This window comes from Cupressus sempervirens, chromosome 11 (assembly GCF_028749045.1).
Source record: "Cupressus sempervirens isolate cs-2001-9-10 chromosome 11, ASM2874904v1, whole genome shotgun sequence".
Taxonomy (NCBI): domain Eukaryota; kingdom Viridiplantae; phylum Streptophyta; class Pinopsida; order Cupressales; family Cupressaceae; genus Cupressus; species Cupressus sempervirens.
In genome coordinates this window covers 428,645,357-428,663,581 of record NC_143128.1, presented here as the reverse complement: position 1 = coordinate 428,663,581, position 18,225 = coordinate 428,645,357, and the positions used below count along the sequence as shown (strand labels likewise).

The 18,225-nt window shown below is 36.0% G+C and overlaps 2 protein-coding genes across 8 annotated transcripts in view; both read right to left on the bottom strand.

Moving 5' to 3' along the window:
* PHT4;5 (phosphate transporter 4;5) overlaps positions 1-18,225 on the bottom strand; it is a 331,556-nt gene that overhangs the window by 126,275 nt on the left and 187,056 nt on the right. For all 7 annotated transcript variants that reach the window (XM_089810737.1, XM_089810736.1, XM_089810733.1 and 4 more), the window contains one exon: positions 17,762-17,798. In XM_089810737.1, coding sequence (XP_089666863.1) covers positions 17,762-17,798 — 37 coding nt within the window. The remainder of the gene's footprint in view (positions 1-17,761; positions 17,799-18,225) is intronic.
* On the bottom strand, positions 8,628-12,545 carry LOC149530261 (uncharacterized). Its single transcript, XM_089810732.1, has 6 exons — positions 11,241-12,545; positions 10,869-11,101; positions 10,601-10,753; positions 10,059-10,459; positions 9,534-9,921; positions 8,628-9,399 (listed from the first exon to the last, which is right to left on the bottom strand). Exons 1-6 carry the CDS (start codon positions 11,912-11,914, stop codon positions 8,819-8,821), a joined length of 2,430 nt encoding a protein of 809 aa, XP_089666858.1. The 5' UTR covers positions 11,915-12,545; the 3' UTR covers positions 8,628-8,818.

The window sequence follows — 18,225 nt, the reverse complement described above, 5'->3', positions numbered from 1 at the left end:
GACTTATAGTTTGATGGAAGTTTGGGAATGCCAAAACAAGATTGAGGGTAGCACTCCTTGTACGGGTTTGAGGGCGGGATAGGTAGAAAAAATGTTGATCTTAGAGCAAAAAGAAGAAAGAGAGGCAGAGAAGGGGATAGAAGAAGAGTGATATGAAGAGAGAAACAAATATATCTAGAGTTCAAAGAAGACAAAGAGATTCAAATCGAGAGAGTGGGAGAAAGCTAATAGGAAGTTGTTGATTACAAAAACTTGAATAACCTAAACTTGATTTGTCCTTTCAGGGGGACTTATTTGTTTTTCATAGAATAACAACTACCAAAAAACATAGTTAACAGTCAAACCTAAAGCATTTGCAACCTTGGCTAGCATAACATTATCAGAGGCACAAGAATCTATGACACAGTTGCTTAACTTGAAACCGTTGATCAAAAGAGAAAGATAGAAAGGTTCATCTTTCCTAGAACTGAGGATGGAATGGTAACTAACTTATTTGGCATATTTTTAACTTCAGGGGAAATCAAATGAGTTTGAGTAAGTTGAGATTCTTTGACAAATTTAGTAAGTCTATCCAACTGATCAGGATAGGCCTATAGATATTCTACCTCAAACATCTAAATTTTAGTCTTTTTAGCATGATCTATAATCTCAAAAGCCTAGAAAGAATTTGCTAAAAAAGAATTGAAATTTTTAGCCTGAGTTTTAGCACTAGTATTAGACATACTAGATTTCAAAATACTAGATACATGAGCAAATTGATCAGCACTTACTTGATTTTTAGCTGGATCATTAGGTAGGCTAGGTAATGTTATTCCCCTCTTTGTAATGGTCACAAGCATTTGAGTATCCAACTTCTTTTCAGCCTCTTCTTGTTATTGAGCCAGCTTGGTTTATGAACATGTCATAACTGCATAAGCTTGTGCAAAATCAATTTCATGATCTATGTCATTGTATTGTATGTACCTAATAGTAGAGTTGTCAGTTGCCTGAGGATCATCATGATATAGAGCAGCAATATCTCGGAAGGATATTCATCTTGATTATCATTCATCAAATCAGCTTCAAAGTAATCAATAGCTATGTTGCTCATGTTTCAAGCGCAAGCCTCTCCGGAGGAGGAGGAAACTTATTTTGATTTTTAGCTACATAATTATTCACAGCATTCGGATAGGGTCGCCTTGGAATATCCTTGTATGGTGCTGCAAATGAACCTTGAGATATTTGCTTCTTGAGAGCAAGAAGTTTTTGCTAACTTCTAAACCAGTGAATTAGATGTGTCCGATGAAGAAGATTCTAGGAAGTAATTATTCTTAAATCAGTTGGCATCTTTATGAATTTTTCCTGCCAGTATCAAATCATCTTCAATCTCAATTGCCAAAGATTGTGCGAGGGCCAACATTGTAGGAGCAACTCTTCTCAACAAAAAGTTGACTTCAAGAAGCTGAGTTGATGAAGAAACCTTCAAATTTGTGGCAGTGAGCTGAGCAGCAATAGGAATTCGATTAGCTAATTTATTGAACTTAGCAAAATTCTCACATTCTATCATTTGCTTCATTTTTCATTAGTGTGAGTTGTGCTAGGACAGCATGCTAAGCTTCTGCAGACTTGAACCTTTCAAGAAACTAAGTGTGCAAAGACACCAAACCTGTGATGGAATTAGGTTCCAAATTATAGAACCAGTCAGCTACTATACCCTATAAGGTTTCAATAAAAAGCCTTACAGATATGTCTTCATGTTCAACACCAAAAACTCCTACAACAACGTAGAAGGCTTTAATATGCTCATTTGGGTGTTGCTTACCGTCCCTGTAGAATTTAGGAAAATTCTTCCGAGAACATTGAGGTAATGCATGCAATGGTGCTACGAAATTTAATGGACCAAAAGTTGATCCCCACAAACCAGCAACCATATTAATGACTAGAGGATGAGTAGTATGAGTAGCAAGATGTAATTGTGCAGCAAAAATAAGGGGTTTGAGGAAAAATTGAGAATTTTCACTGGGTATAATAGTCTTCCTTTTAGGAGGGTAGCTTGTAGTACGGGAGAGAGAAGGAATTTTGGTAAATAAATCAAAACCAGCATGTTGCACTCAAAATGATCCTACAAAACTTAATGAACTATCACCCTTCTTTCTCTAGGAATACACGTGCTCAAAACTTGCCAATTTGATAACTTGTAATGCCAATTAGAACAAGGAATTAAACTTCAAATGAAAGCAATAGGCTTCTGAATGTGTTCGTATCCCCAACAGAGTAACCAAAAAATTGTTGGGTAAATATTTTGCAACCGAAAGCTTTGGGTAAAATCCAGTTGCAAAATAGGATGACTAGCCATAGCGTGTGAGATAGAGTCTCTCTTACCTTAAAAGGAAGGCTCCCCCTTCTCACCATTCCTTGGATCAACTCAAGGTAAGCAAGAAGTTGAGAGATTTTGTAAGGGGTGTTACCAATATTCTTTTCTCTTTAACTTTTAGGAAAGAATCCACTTACTTGTGGAGCGAGTAATGGGCAAGATGAAATCTCTAGCCACACTTCTCTCTAAAAGTTGAAAATGGTGATACCAATAAACCAATACTAACTCAAATGTTAGGTGAAAGTGTACCAATTTGGCTCTAAGTTCGGTCGTATTTCTATATGAAAAAGCTTTACTAATAGGGCACAAAGACTTCTGAAAATAAAGATATCTTAACTATTTTTGGAATCAAGAAAGAGATATAAGCTACATACAAAGATTTGAACTATATATCTCCACAATTGCTCATAGTCAAAACTCCAACTCCAACTGTTTCTTAACTCATTTTACACTCAATTATCAAGAACACAAGATTACATGAATCAAACATAACATATGCAAATCACATACTAAGCTTCTAATTCGCACAAGTAACAATCTCACTCAATCAAAGTTAAGTATCAATTGCTCCTTTATATTCACAATCCTACCAAAATAGTGCTACACAAACAAAGTTTTGTTGGCACAATTTCTCCAGAGCTCTCTTGCATACAAAAAAGATGACTTTACAATAAGAGGGCACTCCTTTATATAAGCAAAGGAATTGACAAAAAGATGGAGGAAAAAGTGTGAGAAATTCAACCAACTTTGACCAAGTCTAACTAGAAGAGAAATATTGGGTTACATACAACTCTCATTACATATTTTCATGTTATGCAACCCCTTTGATCTACAAAGAGAAATAAAAAAAAAATACCAATCTTAAAGATTGTTCTCTATTGCCTTGAATTTGATGATAACATCACGCATTGTACAAAGATCAAAAATCTCCATTGTTGTTGATATTACTTCTATCCTTATTACATCTTCATATGCTGATTGCACAACCTTGGAATTTGTCATCAAAGAAACTTGCAAGTGTTTTTCCAAAGATTTATGTGAAGCAAAGTTGTTCATTGTGTGTGAGCCAAAATCTTCAAGAATATCAACATTGACCCCTGATTGTATATTCTAAAGTTATTCTTTCAACTACAATCAGACAATTGTGTTCATCAAGAACCTAACATCCCATTTTCTCTAAGTCACATGTGACCCTTGTTTCTATTGCTTATCAATCTCCAAGGGCTGATTGCAACTTTGTTATTAAATTGCACAGTCGAGACCATTGGCATTCATCCTGATTGTATCTCCATTCTGACCAAGCAAAATTCAATTTGCATAGCTAAATTCATAGGTGCATGATGAGAGGATTATGTCATTAATAGCTCGAATCCTGTCAAAGATGTATCAAGTTGAGAAACTTGACCCTCAGTGAGTTGGAAAATCTTTGAACACACTTCCCAAATGTTCATATTTTTCATTTGTTAAAACGGAAGGAGCTCCTGAACATACAAGAAGAGCCAATGTATTGACTTTTGAAGCCGGAATAGAGTGTGTGAAAATAGTGGAAAATGAATCAACATCATCATCTATCTCATCTAAAATAGGTGCTTCATGCATGGTTGGTGCATGAGTTTGTGCAAGTCTTGGGGGACATATGATCATAACTTCACCTTCTTCCTCTTCTTCAACTAATTTTTTCTCTAATTGTTCCTTTGATTCCTCATTTAGGGATCTGAGATGATTTAGATCTCTTTCCACCCTTCAACTTGAATCTAGGAGACTTCTTCACATTAAAAGAAGCTCCTATCATCGGTAAATATTGTGTAGCCGACAGGATGTATGTCATCGGTAAATATTGTGTACCCGACAAGATGTATGTCGTTGGTAAATATTGTGTAGCCGAAAGGATTGATGTCGTTGATAAGTGTTATGTAGCCGATGGGCCCTTTGGGAAGGTTCTTGTTATGTAGCCGACACACCCCTTTGGGAAGGTTTTTCAGAAAATATATATACACCCTCTGAGATCATTGTAATCATCATCATAAGCATCATGTAATGTCTTTGGCATATGCAAATAATAAAAGGAGTATTGTTGTTGTAGTCTATTATCTATGTGCATTAATTCATTTGCCCATATGGTAAACACTTGAGCTCCATCTTCACCTGTAACTTCCCATTGAGACTTCCTTCCAAGTGAACCAAGACTTCCACAATCCAGACCCAATTTCAGATTGACCCTTTTGGGGCCTTTATTTTGTAGCCATTTGTTGGTGTTTGCAAAAATGGATTGAAATCTATCAAGGATAGATGTACCCTCCTGCTGCAATTGAATGGGAAAAGGGCACCTTCTATCAAAACTTGTTTGTTGATATTCGAGATCAAGAATGTTGCCATCATCTTCAATTTGGAAATTTGATCAGATCTCAAGAATGTTAAGATTAATGATTTGTTGCAAAGTTAATTTGCAGTAAGACATCTCCATTATATTCTATAATGTCTACATACCAATCCATATATCCTTGATGCGATGAACATGTGTGAAAGCCCTTTTCATTTGAGAATTCATTTCATTGTAATCAAAGTCAAATTTGGCTTTGAATTTCTTCAAAATGATCAGCTATAGTTATGCTTCCATAGTTTTTTCTTTATGTATAGAACTAATCAAATAATTACCAATTACCATGGGTTCGGCAAAAGAATTACCAAAACCAGGCCTATGTAAAGCATGTTGATCAAACTGAACTTCGATGAATTGTCTGGCTAATTCCATTAGAATAATCCTATCAATAGCATACCTAGGTAAGGTATACGACTCTCATTTAAAGTATCCAACACTTAAGTAAGTAAAGGTTAAAAACTGGATAAAGATATAACCATACTGATTTATCTTTTCCCAAGCTTCATCAAACACCCTTTTGATGGTAATTGTCTATCAAACAAACACCAGAAATGCCCAAACAAAGCATCTTGAACTCTTCTGTAATGGAACTTACTATTAGCCAGAGTGATCTAATCGTAGTAATCCCAAATTGGAATCTGAAGACGATCTCCTTTGGGTGAGAGTCCAGGGAAAGATCACATGGCAGCAACAATATAAACAAGGTAGAAATACATGTAGAAAGGCACTAAAGTCCCTACATTGAGCAACTCTTGACAGAGTGCAGTGCTAATCAGTTCTCCCCAAAAAATATGTTCTTTATTCTCCATAATCCAAAAGATGATTTTGTATATCCATGGTTCAAAATTGGTAGAATCTTTACGACCACAAACCCTGCTGAGAAGAATGATAAGATCTTTAAACTCCTTGAAATTAGATTTGTGAATAGTCTTTGGACATCTCGAGAAGTTGTTTCTCTTACTATCCAACCAATATTGATTCACATACTTCTAATAATCTCCCTTTTTCTCATTCCATGTTTCCAAAGATGATTCTTTGGTTAGATCTATGCATTCTGCATTATGCGGCACTTTGAAAATTTGCTCAATAACTTCTGGATCAAGACTAATATAACTTTGCCATCAGCATCCTTGATCGTCTTTGACTTTGGGTTGAAATGTTTTACGCATGTGAGAACAAACTCAAGTTCTATGGTAGCCATGGGAAATGTAGATACCAAGTCAATATGACTTCTCTTAATACGTTTCATTTCATGACCAACAAGAGTTTCTACTCTTCGCAAGAAATCAATGATGTCTACATGTCTGATCTTGGTGTCTAACACATTGTCAAGAATAGAAGTGACATGAGATGGAGTTGCATGAGCCAACTCTTTGTCAAACTGATATTTCATTTTGCCCTTAGATTTAGATCGTGAGGGCATCTCTTGCGCTTAAGCTGCAACACAAATCCCAAAACGTAAACACATCATCAGAGGAAATTGCCATAAAAGGTTGATTCTTGATCAGCGACAAAGGTTCAAGTATGGATCAGATACTTTGTAGACCCGATAAGATAATCTCAAAAAGAGACATCCTACATATGCAGTGAATGAAAATGGAAGGTGGCGTGGAAAATTATGAAAGTGAAAAATGAAAGGAGATGGATATGTGTGAAGGTGGAACGCATGGGAATATGTGTGAATGAAGAGTGTTGATTTTCAAAAAGTGATTTAGGTTTTCAAGATGGTATCGCATGGAAATGAACTACATGTATATGCAACATGTAATGTGGAATGGAATATGAGATAAGATGCGAATGGCATGGGAAGTGGAATAACATGTATTTGCTCATGGAGGTGTAAGTACATATGGAAATATGGAAATGCAATGTAACTTGAGGCAAAGTGAACTTTATAGTCATCTTTGTGGAAATGTGAAGTCAAAGTAGATGCGAAAAATATGCACATGACATTTTAGACCTTTTAAAAAGTGTATTTAAGTCAAAAATCGATTTTAGAGATCCAGTCACACGTAAGACTTTTCATGTAATTATGTAGTGCGATTGGATGCGGAAAGTGAGATAAGTGGAAATGGAAATAGAAAATGAGATTACATGTAACTGCGAATGATGAGTGAGATGAAATACATGTAATCGTATTTGATGAATGAGAAGCAAAGTGTTGTGGCATGGAAAGATGGAGATGGAATGTGATGATGCTTTTCCATGAAATGGAAGATGGAATGAAGTGAAACATGACCAAGTTCTTGGGAAAGAACTTACAACTTCTTCAAAATGAAGAAAAACCGAAATGCGAACAAGCAAACCACCAAAACAAACACAAAAGGAAAAATGTTTCTTTGGCAAAAGACTTAAACATGTCAACAAGCAAACCACTTCAACATGCAATTTCGAATTTGAAGTTTGGGGAAAAAAACCCAAAACATGAAAATGAACCATTTCATCATTTTTCAAAGAAAAATACACTTTCCATGGCAACAAAATGAACAAGTGTAACTCATCAAGCTAAAACATGCATAAAATCAGCAAGATAAGAGTGAATTAATTAGCAAGAAGGAAAATGTCCACTTACATGATAATTGTGTGACAAAAATGGACGAGGGAAAAGCTTCAATGTTGAAAAATTCTCAAAGAAACTTGGATCTTTTCAAACTTTGCAAGAAAAATTCATAGTGGGCAACAAATGAGGCATTTTCAATGCATAAGGCCAAAAATGTGCCCTAAAAATGTTCCCAAATTCAAAATTTCTAGCAAATGCATGCTCTTGGGATGTTTTTGGGAAAAAACATGAATTTCCAACTGCATTACATGTAATTTTTTCACTTTCAAATGCAAAAACGTGACCCTTGTTGTATTGAAAATGGATGAATATGCCAAAACACCTCTTCTCCAAGCACACAACGTTATTAAAATCACTCTAAAATGGACGTTTTCGAAGAAAAACGTGATTGCAAATCATCATAGAAGGAATGTTTTTAACATGAAATCAAACACCCATAACATGGAAATGCCAAAGGATGCAAAAATGCCTCTCCTCTATCGGATTTTCAAATCATTCCATGATCAAATCCAAGAATTTGAGTGAAAAATGGGTTTTTGAAGGGCAACCACATGAAGTTTTTCAAAAAAATGGGTTTATGAAGATCAAATGCATGTATTTGAGAGAAAAACGCACATTTTGAAGGTGTTTGCATGATCTAAAAATGTAACATAGAGAAAAAACGCACCTTTTAGAGACCATTACATGTTTTAAAAACATGTCATGGGCTCTCCCAATGCAAAAGCGCACCTTTTAGGTGCATATACATGTTTTAAAAACATGCTTTTTACCCAAAAACAGGTTTTGGGGATGCAATAACATGTCTTTGGTGCAAAATGCACCTTTGAGTGCAAAGACATGTTTAAGTAACATGCATATACAACTCGAGGCAAAAACTCACATTTTTTATGCATATGCATATAACATATGTAGCTCAACTTTTTGATGCCATTGCACATTTAAGTGACTTTATATTCAATGGCATCAAAAAGGTTCACTTTTAAGTGATTTTATATGTAATGGCATGAAAAAGGTCCACTTTTAAGTGATTTTACCAAAGAAACGTGAATCGGAATCGAATCGGAATCGGCAAGGCCGAATCGAATCGTGAATCGGCAATGAATCAGCAATGACTCGGCGATGAATCGGCAAATTTGAAAAAACCCTTTAAATTTAAAGATTTTAACAATTTAAAACTTATTTCATGCACCCTTTATTGAATATAACTTAAGCACACTATAACATCATCAAATAGAAGTTAAAACTTAACATACATAAACATGAAACATAAAATCCATCACATACGTAACTATGTTATCTAAGATTCTAAAATGTAAATTGTAGGCTAGCTGAAGTAAATAGAAATCAAATGATCATAATGATTTAAATCATAGAATGTATGTAAGATGATCCATAAGACATCAAATCATAAATTTATGTAAGAATCTAAGATGAAGATCCATGAAAGTTTGAAACTTTGAAACATATGTCTATCAATGATTCAGTATCAATATCTGTAAACAAAATATAAAAACAAGGCTCCAGCTCAAGCCTCAGGCTCATAGTCATCATCATCCTCAACATCATCCTCAAGCTCGGCTACAGCCTCAGCCACAGCCTCTGAGTATCCAGTCTGCCTAGTAGCAAGGCGTCTAATGTCGGTCCTAGAGGACTGTCGAGCCATATCTCCCGCATATAAGATGGGCTCACGAATGTCGCTAGGGCCTGTGTCTGTGCGTGCACGTGTGCGTCTACCAATGCCTGAAGAACGTGCTCTAGCTGCCTCAGCCTCTATATCCACCTGGTCAATCCACGCACGGTCTTCCTCAGTGAAGACTGGATCTACAACCTCTGTGAGCCACTCTGATTCTGGATCAATCTCCTCCAGAATGATCGAAGAGGAGTTAGTGCCCAAAATCTGTCTGATCCTAAGACGGAGGTTGTAATGAACGAAGACAAGATCATTCAACCTCTGCACTGTCAACCTGTTTCTCCTCTTCGAGTGGATGTGCTCGAACATGGACCAACTGCGCTCACATCCAGAAGCGCTGCTTGGCTGACTCAGAATACGAATGGCAATTTTTTGAAGTTTTGGGGTTGTGGCCCCAAACATTTGCCACCATCTATCTGAAATAAGGGAAAATAAAAATAATTAGTCTCATTTACAAATTACAAATTACAAGTTAACTCTAAAATTACATAATCAACTTTAAGTTTAGAATCTAAATTCATGAACATTGAATATATTATTTAATTTTTACCCGGCTGTATTGTTTCCCGAGCATCTATGGCTACCCTGCTAGAGAAAAGTGGCCCTTCTTTATTATTGAACTTATCAAGCTCAATAATTGCAGCACTCAACCTCTGGATCACTGTATATAATCCGGTGAGAACCTCCTCATCCGCCTTGAAGTCAGGACGGAAACGAAATGCCGAATTCAAAAAGTAAGCTGCTGCATGGATGGGTCTGTGGAGTTGATTCTGCCATCTCCTATCAATGATGTCCCAAATGGGGGCATACTTCTCCTGCACTCCTGCATACTGAGCTCTAATTGCCTCCTTGGCCCTATCCATGCCCTCATATATGTAGCCCATAGAGGGCTTCTCCCCATCAGCAGTTCGTAAGAGAGATACAAGAGGCTCAATGGCCTACATATAAAGTAAAACAAAAATTTGAGTCAAAACTTAAACATAGAATAATTCAATAATATAAGGTAAAACTAAATCATTAAACAATTAGCATAGTAAACTGTAAAATATTAAATGTTAAATTGCAATAAAATTACCTTAAGTATTTCTCTAGCAGGTTTCCAAAAACCATCATCATCAAATATGCAATCCACCACATCTATCCCTGCAGTGGTCGTAGCATAGGAAGATGAAATCCACTCCCGCCCAACAAACATGCTCCTCAAATCATCCCTTGATGTCAACAAGGACTGCAAGGTGATGAAATTCGAGGCAAACCTCGTGATCCCTGGACGAGCTAACTCTTTGTCTCCTGTGTACTTCCTCATTGTGCTAAGGACAAATGAATGATTATAAATAAACTTACATATGTTTTTTGCCCTTTCCACACATGACTTGACCCACTCAAGTTTGCCAATTTCCTCCAACATGAGGTCAAGGCAGTGTGCTGCACAAGGGGACCAAAATATGGTGGGGTGCCTCTCCATCAAAAGTTTGCCTACAACAATTTTAAGATAATTAGAAATTCAAATTTCAAACATGTTAGAACTTAGGAAACTTAGAAATTCTAAGTTAGAATTAGAAAAAGTTCAAAATTCAAATAAATTTATTTTCAAAACTTAAAAAGTTAAAAGTTTACCTGCAGCAACATAACTTGCTGCATTATCCGTCACCACTTGCACCACATGTTGTTCCCCCACCTCTGCTATAACTTCCTCAATAACCTCACATAAGTATGTGGCGTTTTTTACATGAGCAGAAGCATCAATGGATTTGAGGAACATGGTATATCCTACGAGTAACAAAACAACGAATTATAATTACTATTAGCTATCAACAAATCAAAATTTGAAATAGTCAATCACGATTCAAAATTATGTATGTAGGAAAGTAGAATGATCAATCACCTCCACAGGATACAAGAAAATTGAGGAGTGTTCTTCCCCTCCTATCTGTCCAACCATCAGTCATGTTGGTGCAACCCTTTTCGATCCACTCCTTTCGGTTGTCCTCAAGCTCATGCCTCATATCCTCAACCATTTCCTCCAGGAGGTATCCACTCAACTCAGCCTCAGTTGGGGCTTTAAACCCCGGACCACAAATGGTAACTGCATCTATCATGTTCTGCCAATAAGGAGTCCTGTCACAAATAGATAATGATATTGATTAGAAATTTAGATGTCAAAAACTAAAATCATAAAACAAGTAGATATAATTAAAGTTTTACTTTTACTTTTAACTTTAACTTTGAAGATAACAAAGAAAAAAGAATCAATTACCTGGCTGCAATAAATGGAATGTTGCAAAAGTACCAGAATTTGCAAATCTCTTTTCTGGCAGCATCATGAATCTCCTTGTTCAAACCCATGCCCTCAAGCGTGGGTTGGGAGCCAGGAGTAGTGCGGGGCACAAAGTAACTATCCATTCTGCTTTTCCGCACTCTAGGCCGCAATAGGTTGGTGTTGGACTCTGTCTCAGTATGAGACCGACTACCACTAACACTCACATGAGCACTAGCACTAGGATGAAAAGGAGGCCTAGAAGAACCCTCCCCAACACAACCTACGGATGCGGAAGCTGATGCAGATGCACTTGCAGATGTAGATGCGGTTGTAGATGTGGGAGCACGGGAGCCAATACCTCTTAACCCTTCAAGTTGCATTTTCTTAGTCAACTTGTCTTGTTCAATTTTTTCTAATGCCACTAAACAAGAGCATTTTGCCTCAACGATTTGTTGAGTGCAAACTGTGACATCATGGCCAGGTATGCCAGCAATGTGGTATTTCAATCTATAGATACCTCCCGAATTTATTTTTTCTTTGCAAAATATACATTTTGTTTGATATTTGGTTCTCCCAGGAAACTCTTCATTATATTTCCAGCATTCATCTTTTTTACCCATTGTGGAAATTGGAAAATGAAAGCAAAGGGCTGCTGCAATAAAAAAATTCATGTAAAAAATCAAAGTTTGCAACTAATAAACAAAAACTACAAAACAACAAACCCTAGTTTGCAATTTAGTAAAACTAAAAATAAAAAACATTCAAGATTTGCAAATGAACACTAAAAAAATTTAACAAAAAATGCATACTACACTAACATGCAAAAAAAAAACCAACACTTACCTCTTGCAAATGAGTTGAGGAGTGTTGATATTGACTCCTTAATGCTCCCAATGCAATTTATGGCCTCCCCAAATGGACTTCTAATCTCTTTGGTGCTCTTCCTTCTTGCCGGTTGGAAACCTATGGATTCTCTTTTCTCTTCTTCTCTCTCACTCTTCCTCTCTTCTACTCATACTAAGCAAATAGAAGGCTCTTTAGGGTTATAACAAAGAAGAAAGTCAACTTAGAAAGCAAATAAAACATGTGTTTTTTTTTTAAAATTGAACTTTCTATCCTTGCTACCGCGGCCGATTTCTGGAGATTCACGATGGCGATTTTGGCGATTTTTGCCATGAATCGCCGATTTTGGCGATTCAGGCGATTCACAAGAAAAAATCGCCACCAACGATTTCCGATTCCAAAAAAATCGGGAGCCATGAATCTTATCACGATTTCGGCGATTTCATGGCGATTTTTGGAACTATGGATTTTACACATTGAAGTGATTTTTTTTAGCTCATGTCAATTTTGATAAAATATTACTTAGGTGGGACATAAATTATATTTACATTATCATATTAACAATATAATGTGTAAATATAATTTAATAAGTAATAATTACTAGAGCATTTGATTTAAATGTGAAAAATTAAATTGAACTATATAGTTAATATAGTCACTTAAGCGAAAAATCAAAAAGCAAACTCAACTTAAAAATATAACATAAAGTGCACTATAGTTACTTTGAGTGAAAATTTAAATGATAAAGTAGCTTTAAAACATAACATATAGTGAAGTTAAGTTATATTTTTCAAAAAGTGAATGTAAAATTAAAAATATAACATGATAATTTTAATTTGTGCAATTGCATCAAAAAGGTCCACTTTTTGGGCACTAAATTGACTATATCTATTGATTGCCAACTCGGATTAAGCCCTAAGATAGATCGAATCAAAGGGAAAACCGAAAGAAATGATTTGAACAAAACCAATGGTCTAAAAACCAAAAAGCACACACTCAAAAATGAAGAAAAGGAGTATGAAGGACTCAAAAATCAAGCATAGGCTCGCCAAATGGAAAAAGAAAAATACTTGACGAAAGCCTTCAGTAAAAGAATTTGCTATGTGAATTGGAGTTGATTGATCGATCAACTTTAACCAATTGAATAACAAATTCAACTTGGAGAAATGTGAAACTAGCTTTAAAAAGTTTCGTACTGTTACCTACATTTTGTGGTGACAAAATGTAGGACAACAGGGGTCACTTCTTGTTGCTCCTTTCAGATGGTCTTGTGGTTGGTTTGTTGGGGCTGCGTCCCTTCTAAGTACTATTTGTATCTCAACTGATCATTCTTCCCTATTCCAGTACTCTTTGGGTGTCCCTCCCCATCGTCTCTACCCCATGTAGGATCTTAACAGATGCTCCAGAGATGATATATACAAATAAAACATTCACACTAGTTGGGTCAACCCCCACGAGAGGCTTCAATTGAAGATGGCATTCTATGTTGAGCACTTCTTAGAGATTTGAGATGAAATCATTAGTTGTAAAGAACCCAACTGGTTCCTAACTAGCAAACTGATATCATTTGTGTGTTTTATTTTTAAAGTTGGTACTCTATATATACTCTGACAGAATTATTGGTGCCAATAAACAATATTTCTAAGTTCCTTTGTTTTTATGTAATTTTTAGAAGATATAAGAGTGCAAAGGAAATACTAATAGCACAGCTCCAAAATTACTTATAATTTTAAAGGAGAAAGGAAAGACATTTAACATGAACCGAATTCCAATATTTATTCAATAATGAAACCTAATTTCTTCCATAACATAATCTTTGTGTTGCTGGCTGAAAGGAGAACCCAAAATATATACTAGAGGCAGCTTCTTAACATAAGACTACCCATTCCCATCTTCAACGCAAGCCAAAGACACCTTCACACCAATCTGGTAACAATTTGTATTACTCCTAATGCAGGTCACAAGCAGAATATTAATAACGTCCAGCCTCAATGGAGATCGCGGACTACACAAGTTGGCAGCAAGTTAAATCCAAAGTGATAGGTTTGTTGTAGATACTTGCCCAGCCCACTTTCATTTTTAGGAATCTGCCAACTTGTAGATATGGTGTCCACACAGATATCAAACCCACATGCAGCACCAGTATTGAAAACAACAATCACATATATTCCCAACCGGATCTTAATTCAATTGCTAAGTCTATAACAAAAATCCAGTCAACTTCCTCCAAAAAGTTCGTCTCCTTAGCCACAATGAACATAGTAGGAGAATCCAACAAAATGTCAAATCCACTATACTTCAGTAGTGGAATGAAAACACTTCTCAGATATAGTTATGAATAGTAGAGAAGCAGGGCAAACTTAGCTATAACTCACCAACTAAATTGCAAAAAGAATTTCCAAACCCTTATACATCAAAAAGGGCATACAATTCAAAACCTAGGAAAAAAGCCACAAAGGGAAAAATCCAAATATATAATCAAGCACGCTTTTTCCCAATGAAAAGAGCTCTCATTTATAAGCTTTTCATTGCCAAAAGTTTCCATAAAATTCCACTTCAGAGAATGTGGAAGTTTCCCAAAAGAACTCAACACTAGAAACTTTCCGACTTTTTTTTTAGAAATATCTCTTTGTCATTATTATAATAATGCAACTCAATGAATAAATAAATAAGAGCTCATGTAAATTATTAACCTGATCAACCACAGGTGACGATTAACTGCCAAGCCATAAAAATAGCAACTATCCATAATAGACATACTAAAAATAGTAAGTAAACAACTAAGACCCCAAAAACACCCTGTCAACTCACGAGGGTCGCTATGATAAGCTAACTCAGTCAACTACACAGACTAGCCAAAAAATGGGGACATAACATTAGTCCACCTTCTTACACCTCTCAGCACTGGCAGCACTCCCTCAGGTTTCCTCTTGGGCCATTCAGAGTTGGTTCTCATCATCTTCGTGTTGAGACTGACCACTTATTGGATAGAGCTGATAGAATTTGTCAGTTGTGAATTCTAAGTGAGATGGCATTAATGGAACAATTTATCTTCCATTCTCCTATATATTATGAGGTTAGAGATAGGTTCTATAGCCTTTTCAAAGTGTCTCGCTCCATACTGTCCTTCTTCAGGTACACGGATCAACAATAGGTGGCCCTTTATTTTCAGGAGGCTACCCGCTGAAGTATAAGGGCTTTTTAAGCTGAGGAGCATTTTTGGAATCACTGCTGAGGTAAAGTTATTCCATTATATTTTGGTTATTTAATCTTCCATAATTGTACCAACTGTGGTCAGCAAGATATATGTTTGCGGAAAGAAATCAGTACCCTGCTATTGATTTGGATGTTGTTGTGGATAAATTGGATGATTCCAATATCTGAAATTAGGATGTTTCATTTCTACATGGCATACAATTGTTATCCTGAAACGATTCTGATTCTGGGGGAATAAAGACTCCTAGATTTCATGCAGAAAGACTGTCACTTGCAAAATCAAGTAGTGAAGGCGTTTGGAAAGTGGACTGCGTCCTTGCTGAGGGCTTGCAATCTGAGTTTGAGGACCTGTGTTGGAGTTGTGAGAAGCTGTGATCTGAGATAGAGGAACTCTGCATTTCATGTTGGAGGGTCACATTGACTGCAAATGCCCATTATTTGAAGCCTGTGATCATCTGCTAGGAGCCAGTGGCCATTACTGTCATTTGCAAAATCAAGCAGTGAAGGCATTTGGAAAGTGGACTGCATCCTTGCTGAGGGCTTGCGATCTGAGTTTGAGGGCCTGTGTTGGAGTTGTGAGAAGCTGTGATCTGAAATAGAGGAGCTCTGCATTTCATGTTGGAGGGTCACGTTGACTGCAAATGTTATTTGAAGCCTGTGATCATCTGCTAGGAGCCAGTGGCCATTACTTAGGCCCTGTGATTAATTGTGAAGGTCTGCGATTTCAATACCATGGCCAGCATTTGATATTTGCATCTGCATATTGATGAGCAATGACAGTGAATTTATTCAGAGAAGTGCATATGCTTTGGAAGCAACTAACTTGGAGCTGGTTCTGGTAGTACTACACATACAGGTTCCTATCATTATTTAAATTATTGTTGTTGCTTATGATCCTGGTTAATGAATTTTGTAATAAATAATTGGCCATGTAAATGTCGAACTCAAGAACAATAATTTGGGAAAACAAGATACTCTCTATAGTATTTGGGAATTGATTAATTACATTTCGTTTGAAGTTAGCTGAGATGTGAACAGAACTTTCAATTATATTGGTTGACCATTACCATTAACTTATCTTTAATTACTTGAGTGTGAAAATTTGGAATTGAGAAAATTATGCATCCTGAAATATTAGGAAATTCATGGACACTACCTGCCAAGAATTTGGTTAAATATCAAACAACTAAATTATACAAAAATACTGTTTTTTTTATGTTAGAGGCGGCAGAGGGTCTTTACAGAGTTTGGCAAGAGAAAACTTGCATATTCTGCAATAAGCATGCAGTGGACATGGAATGACACTTTATCAGGGGAAGCACAATTTATGAGGATATTTATACTCAGTCTGAAAATAGTTTGAAGGTATATGATCAATGAAGATAGGATTAACAAGTCTACTAGCTTCCTAGTCAAGATTCATATTAGAAGATCTGACACCAAAAGGACTTATCATGATAGCTGAAGTCTGCAATTCTTGGTCCCTTAGACTGTTCAGTCTTGTCGACATCAGTAGAAATTAAAACCATTCATTCATTGGAGCACTAAATCTCTATTGAATTTCTCCTTCTGAATTTGAGGACAAAAAACCTCATCTCTAACATGGCAATTCCATCTAGGAATTTCCTATGGAATGAATTTGGTGATCTTGATGCAAAAAGCAACTCAATATAGCATAAATGTGGAGTCAAGTTCCAAATTTATCACCACACCAAGACGCACAGAGGAGACAGAATTTCTAAAAGTTGGAAGTTGATTTGAAGATAATATCATGGTTTCTTTGGTTGCCAAGATCATCCATGGTAACATTGCAAGTACTTGGAAGAATTTGAAATATGCATATCTTGAAATCAGTTTGGAAAAGCTGGATATAAGGTACCACTTCCTGTATCAATTCATAATAGACATTCTTTCAATAAATCAAGTGAAGTTTACTATTATAATCATATAACAGAAAATTGCAGGAAATAGCCATTGAAATTGTGTTGCACTAATTGGATATTAAAGAAATGCACTATGAAAGACTTAGTAGGCAGCAATTAGTGTCCTTTTGTAATTAAGATATAGTGTAGAAACACAGACTGTCACAATTATTTTAAAACTCGCTTGATTTGTGTAGAGACAGACAGGATTTACCGGGGCATAAGGCACTTTGTGAAAAAACCAAGCAATGCTGTATTCAGTAGGAGAATGAAGACAGTTGAAATGTCAACAAAAATAGTACAAGATGTGTATGAGAAACTAAGATAGCTGTATAGTAAACAGAGTTGCCAGTGCAGGTGTCTACATTCAAAAATTCAGAGCTGGTGTTTCTGAAATATTAATCAAAATGCCTGTTTATCGAGTAATAAACTTGTATATAGTCCATGATATAATAAATTATAAAACATAAGAATTTGAGCAGTTAACAGCATTATAAAATCCACGTCACAACAAATTAGCAAATTACAGAAACTTACCAGAGCAGCATTAGTGAGGTCAAGGTGCAACTCCTCACTGCAGTTATTGAACAAAGTATATACTCATCAGGTAAGTTCCTCAAGCTATCTTCTAAGTTCCAATCATAACATCTATGAATTAAATGATACTAAAGCACTTGACAAACTCAAGATTTTCTTCCACCACACAAAAATCCAGGAAAATATTGGCAACTTAGAAGGTACTAAAATTTGAAATTTCTTTAAAAAGCACATTTTTTTTTGCAAAATTCAATTACAAAATGTATTTGGTTTAAATTAGACATCACTATAGAGAAAAATGCATGGTTTTACAGCCAAGAGAACATTTTTTAACCAATGTTTTATCATCTTTGGCATTTTTACCAATGTTTTCCCTGTTTCCACAACTTGTAAAAACCCACTGAACAAGAAACAGGAGTACTCAACAACTTGCAGAGTACCCACTGAGTTTGCAAACTATGCCT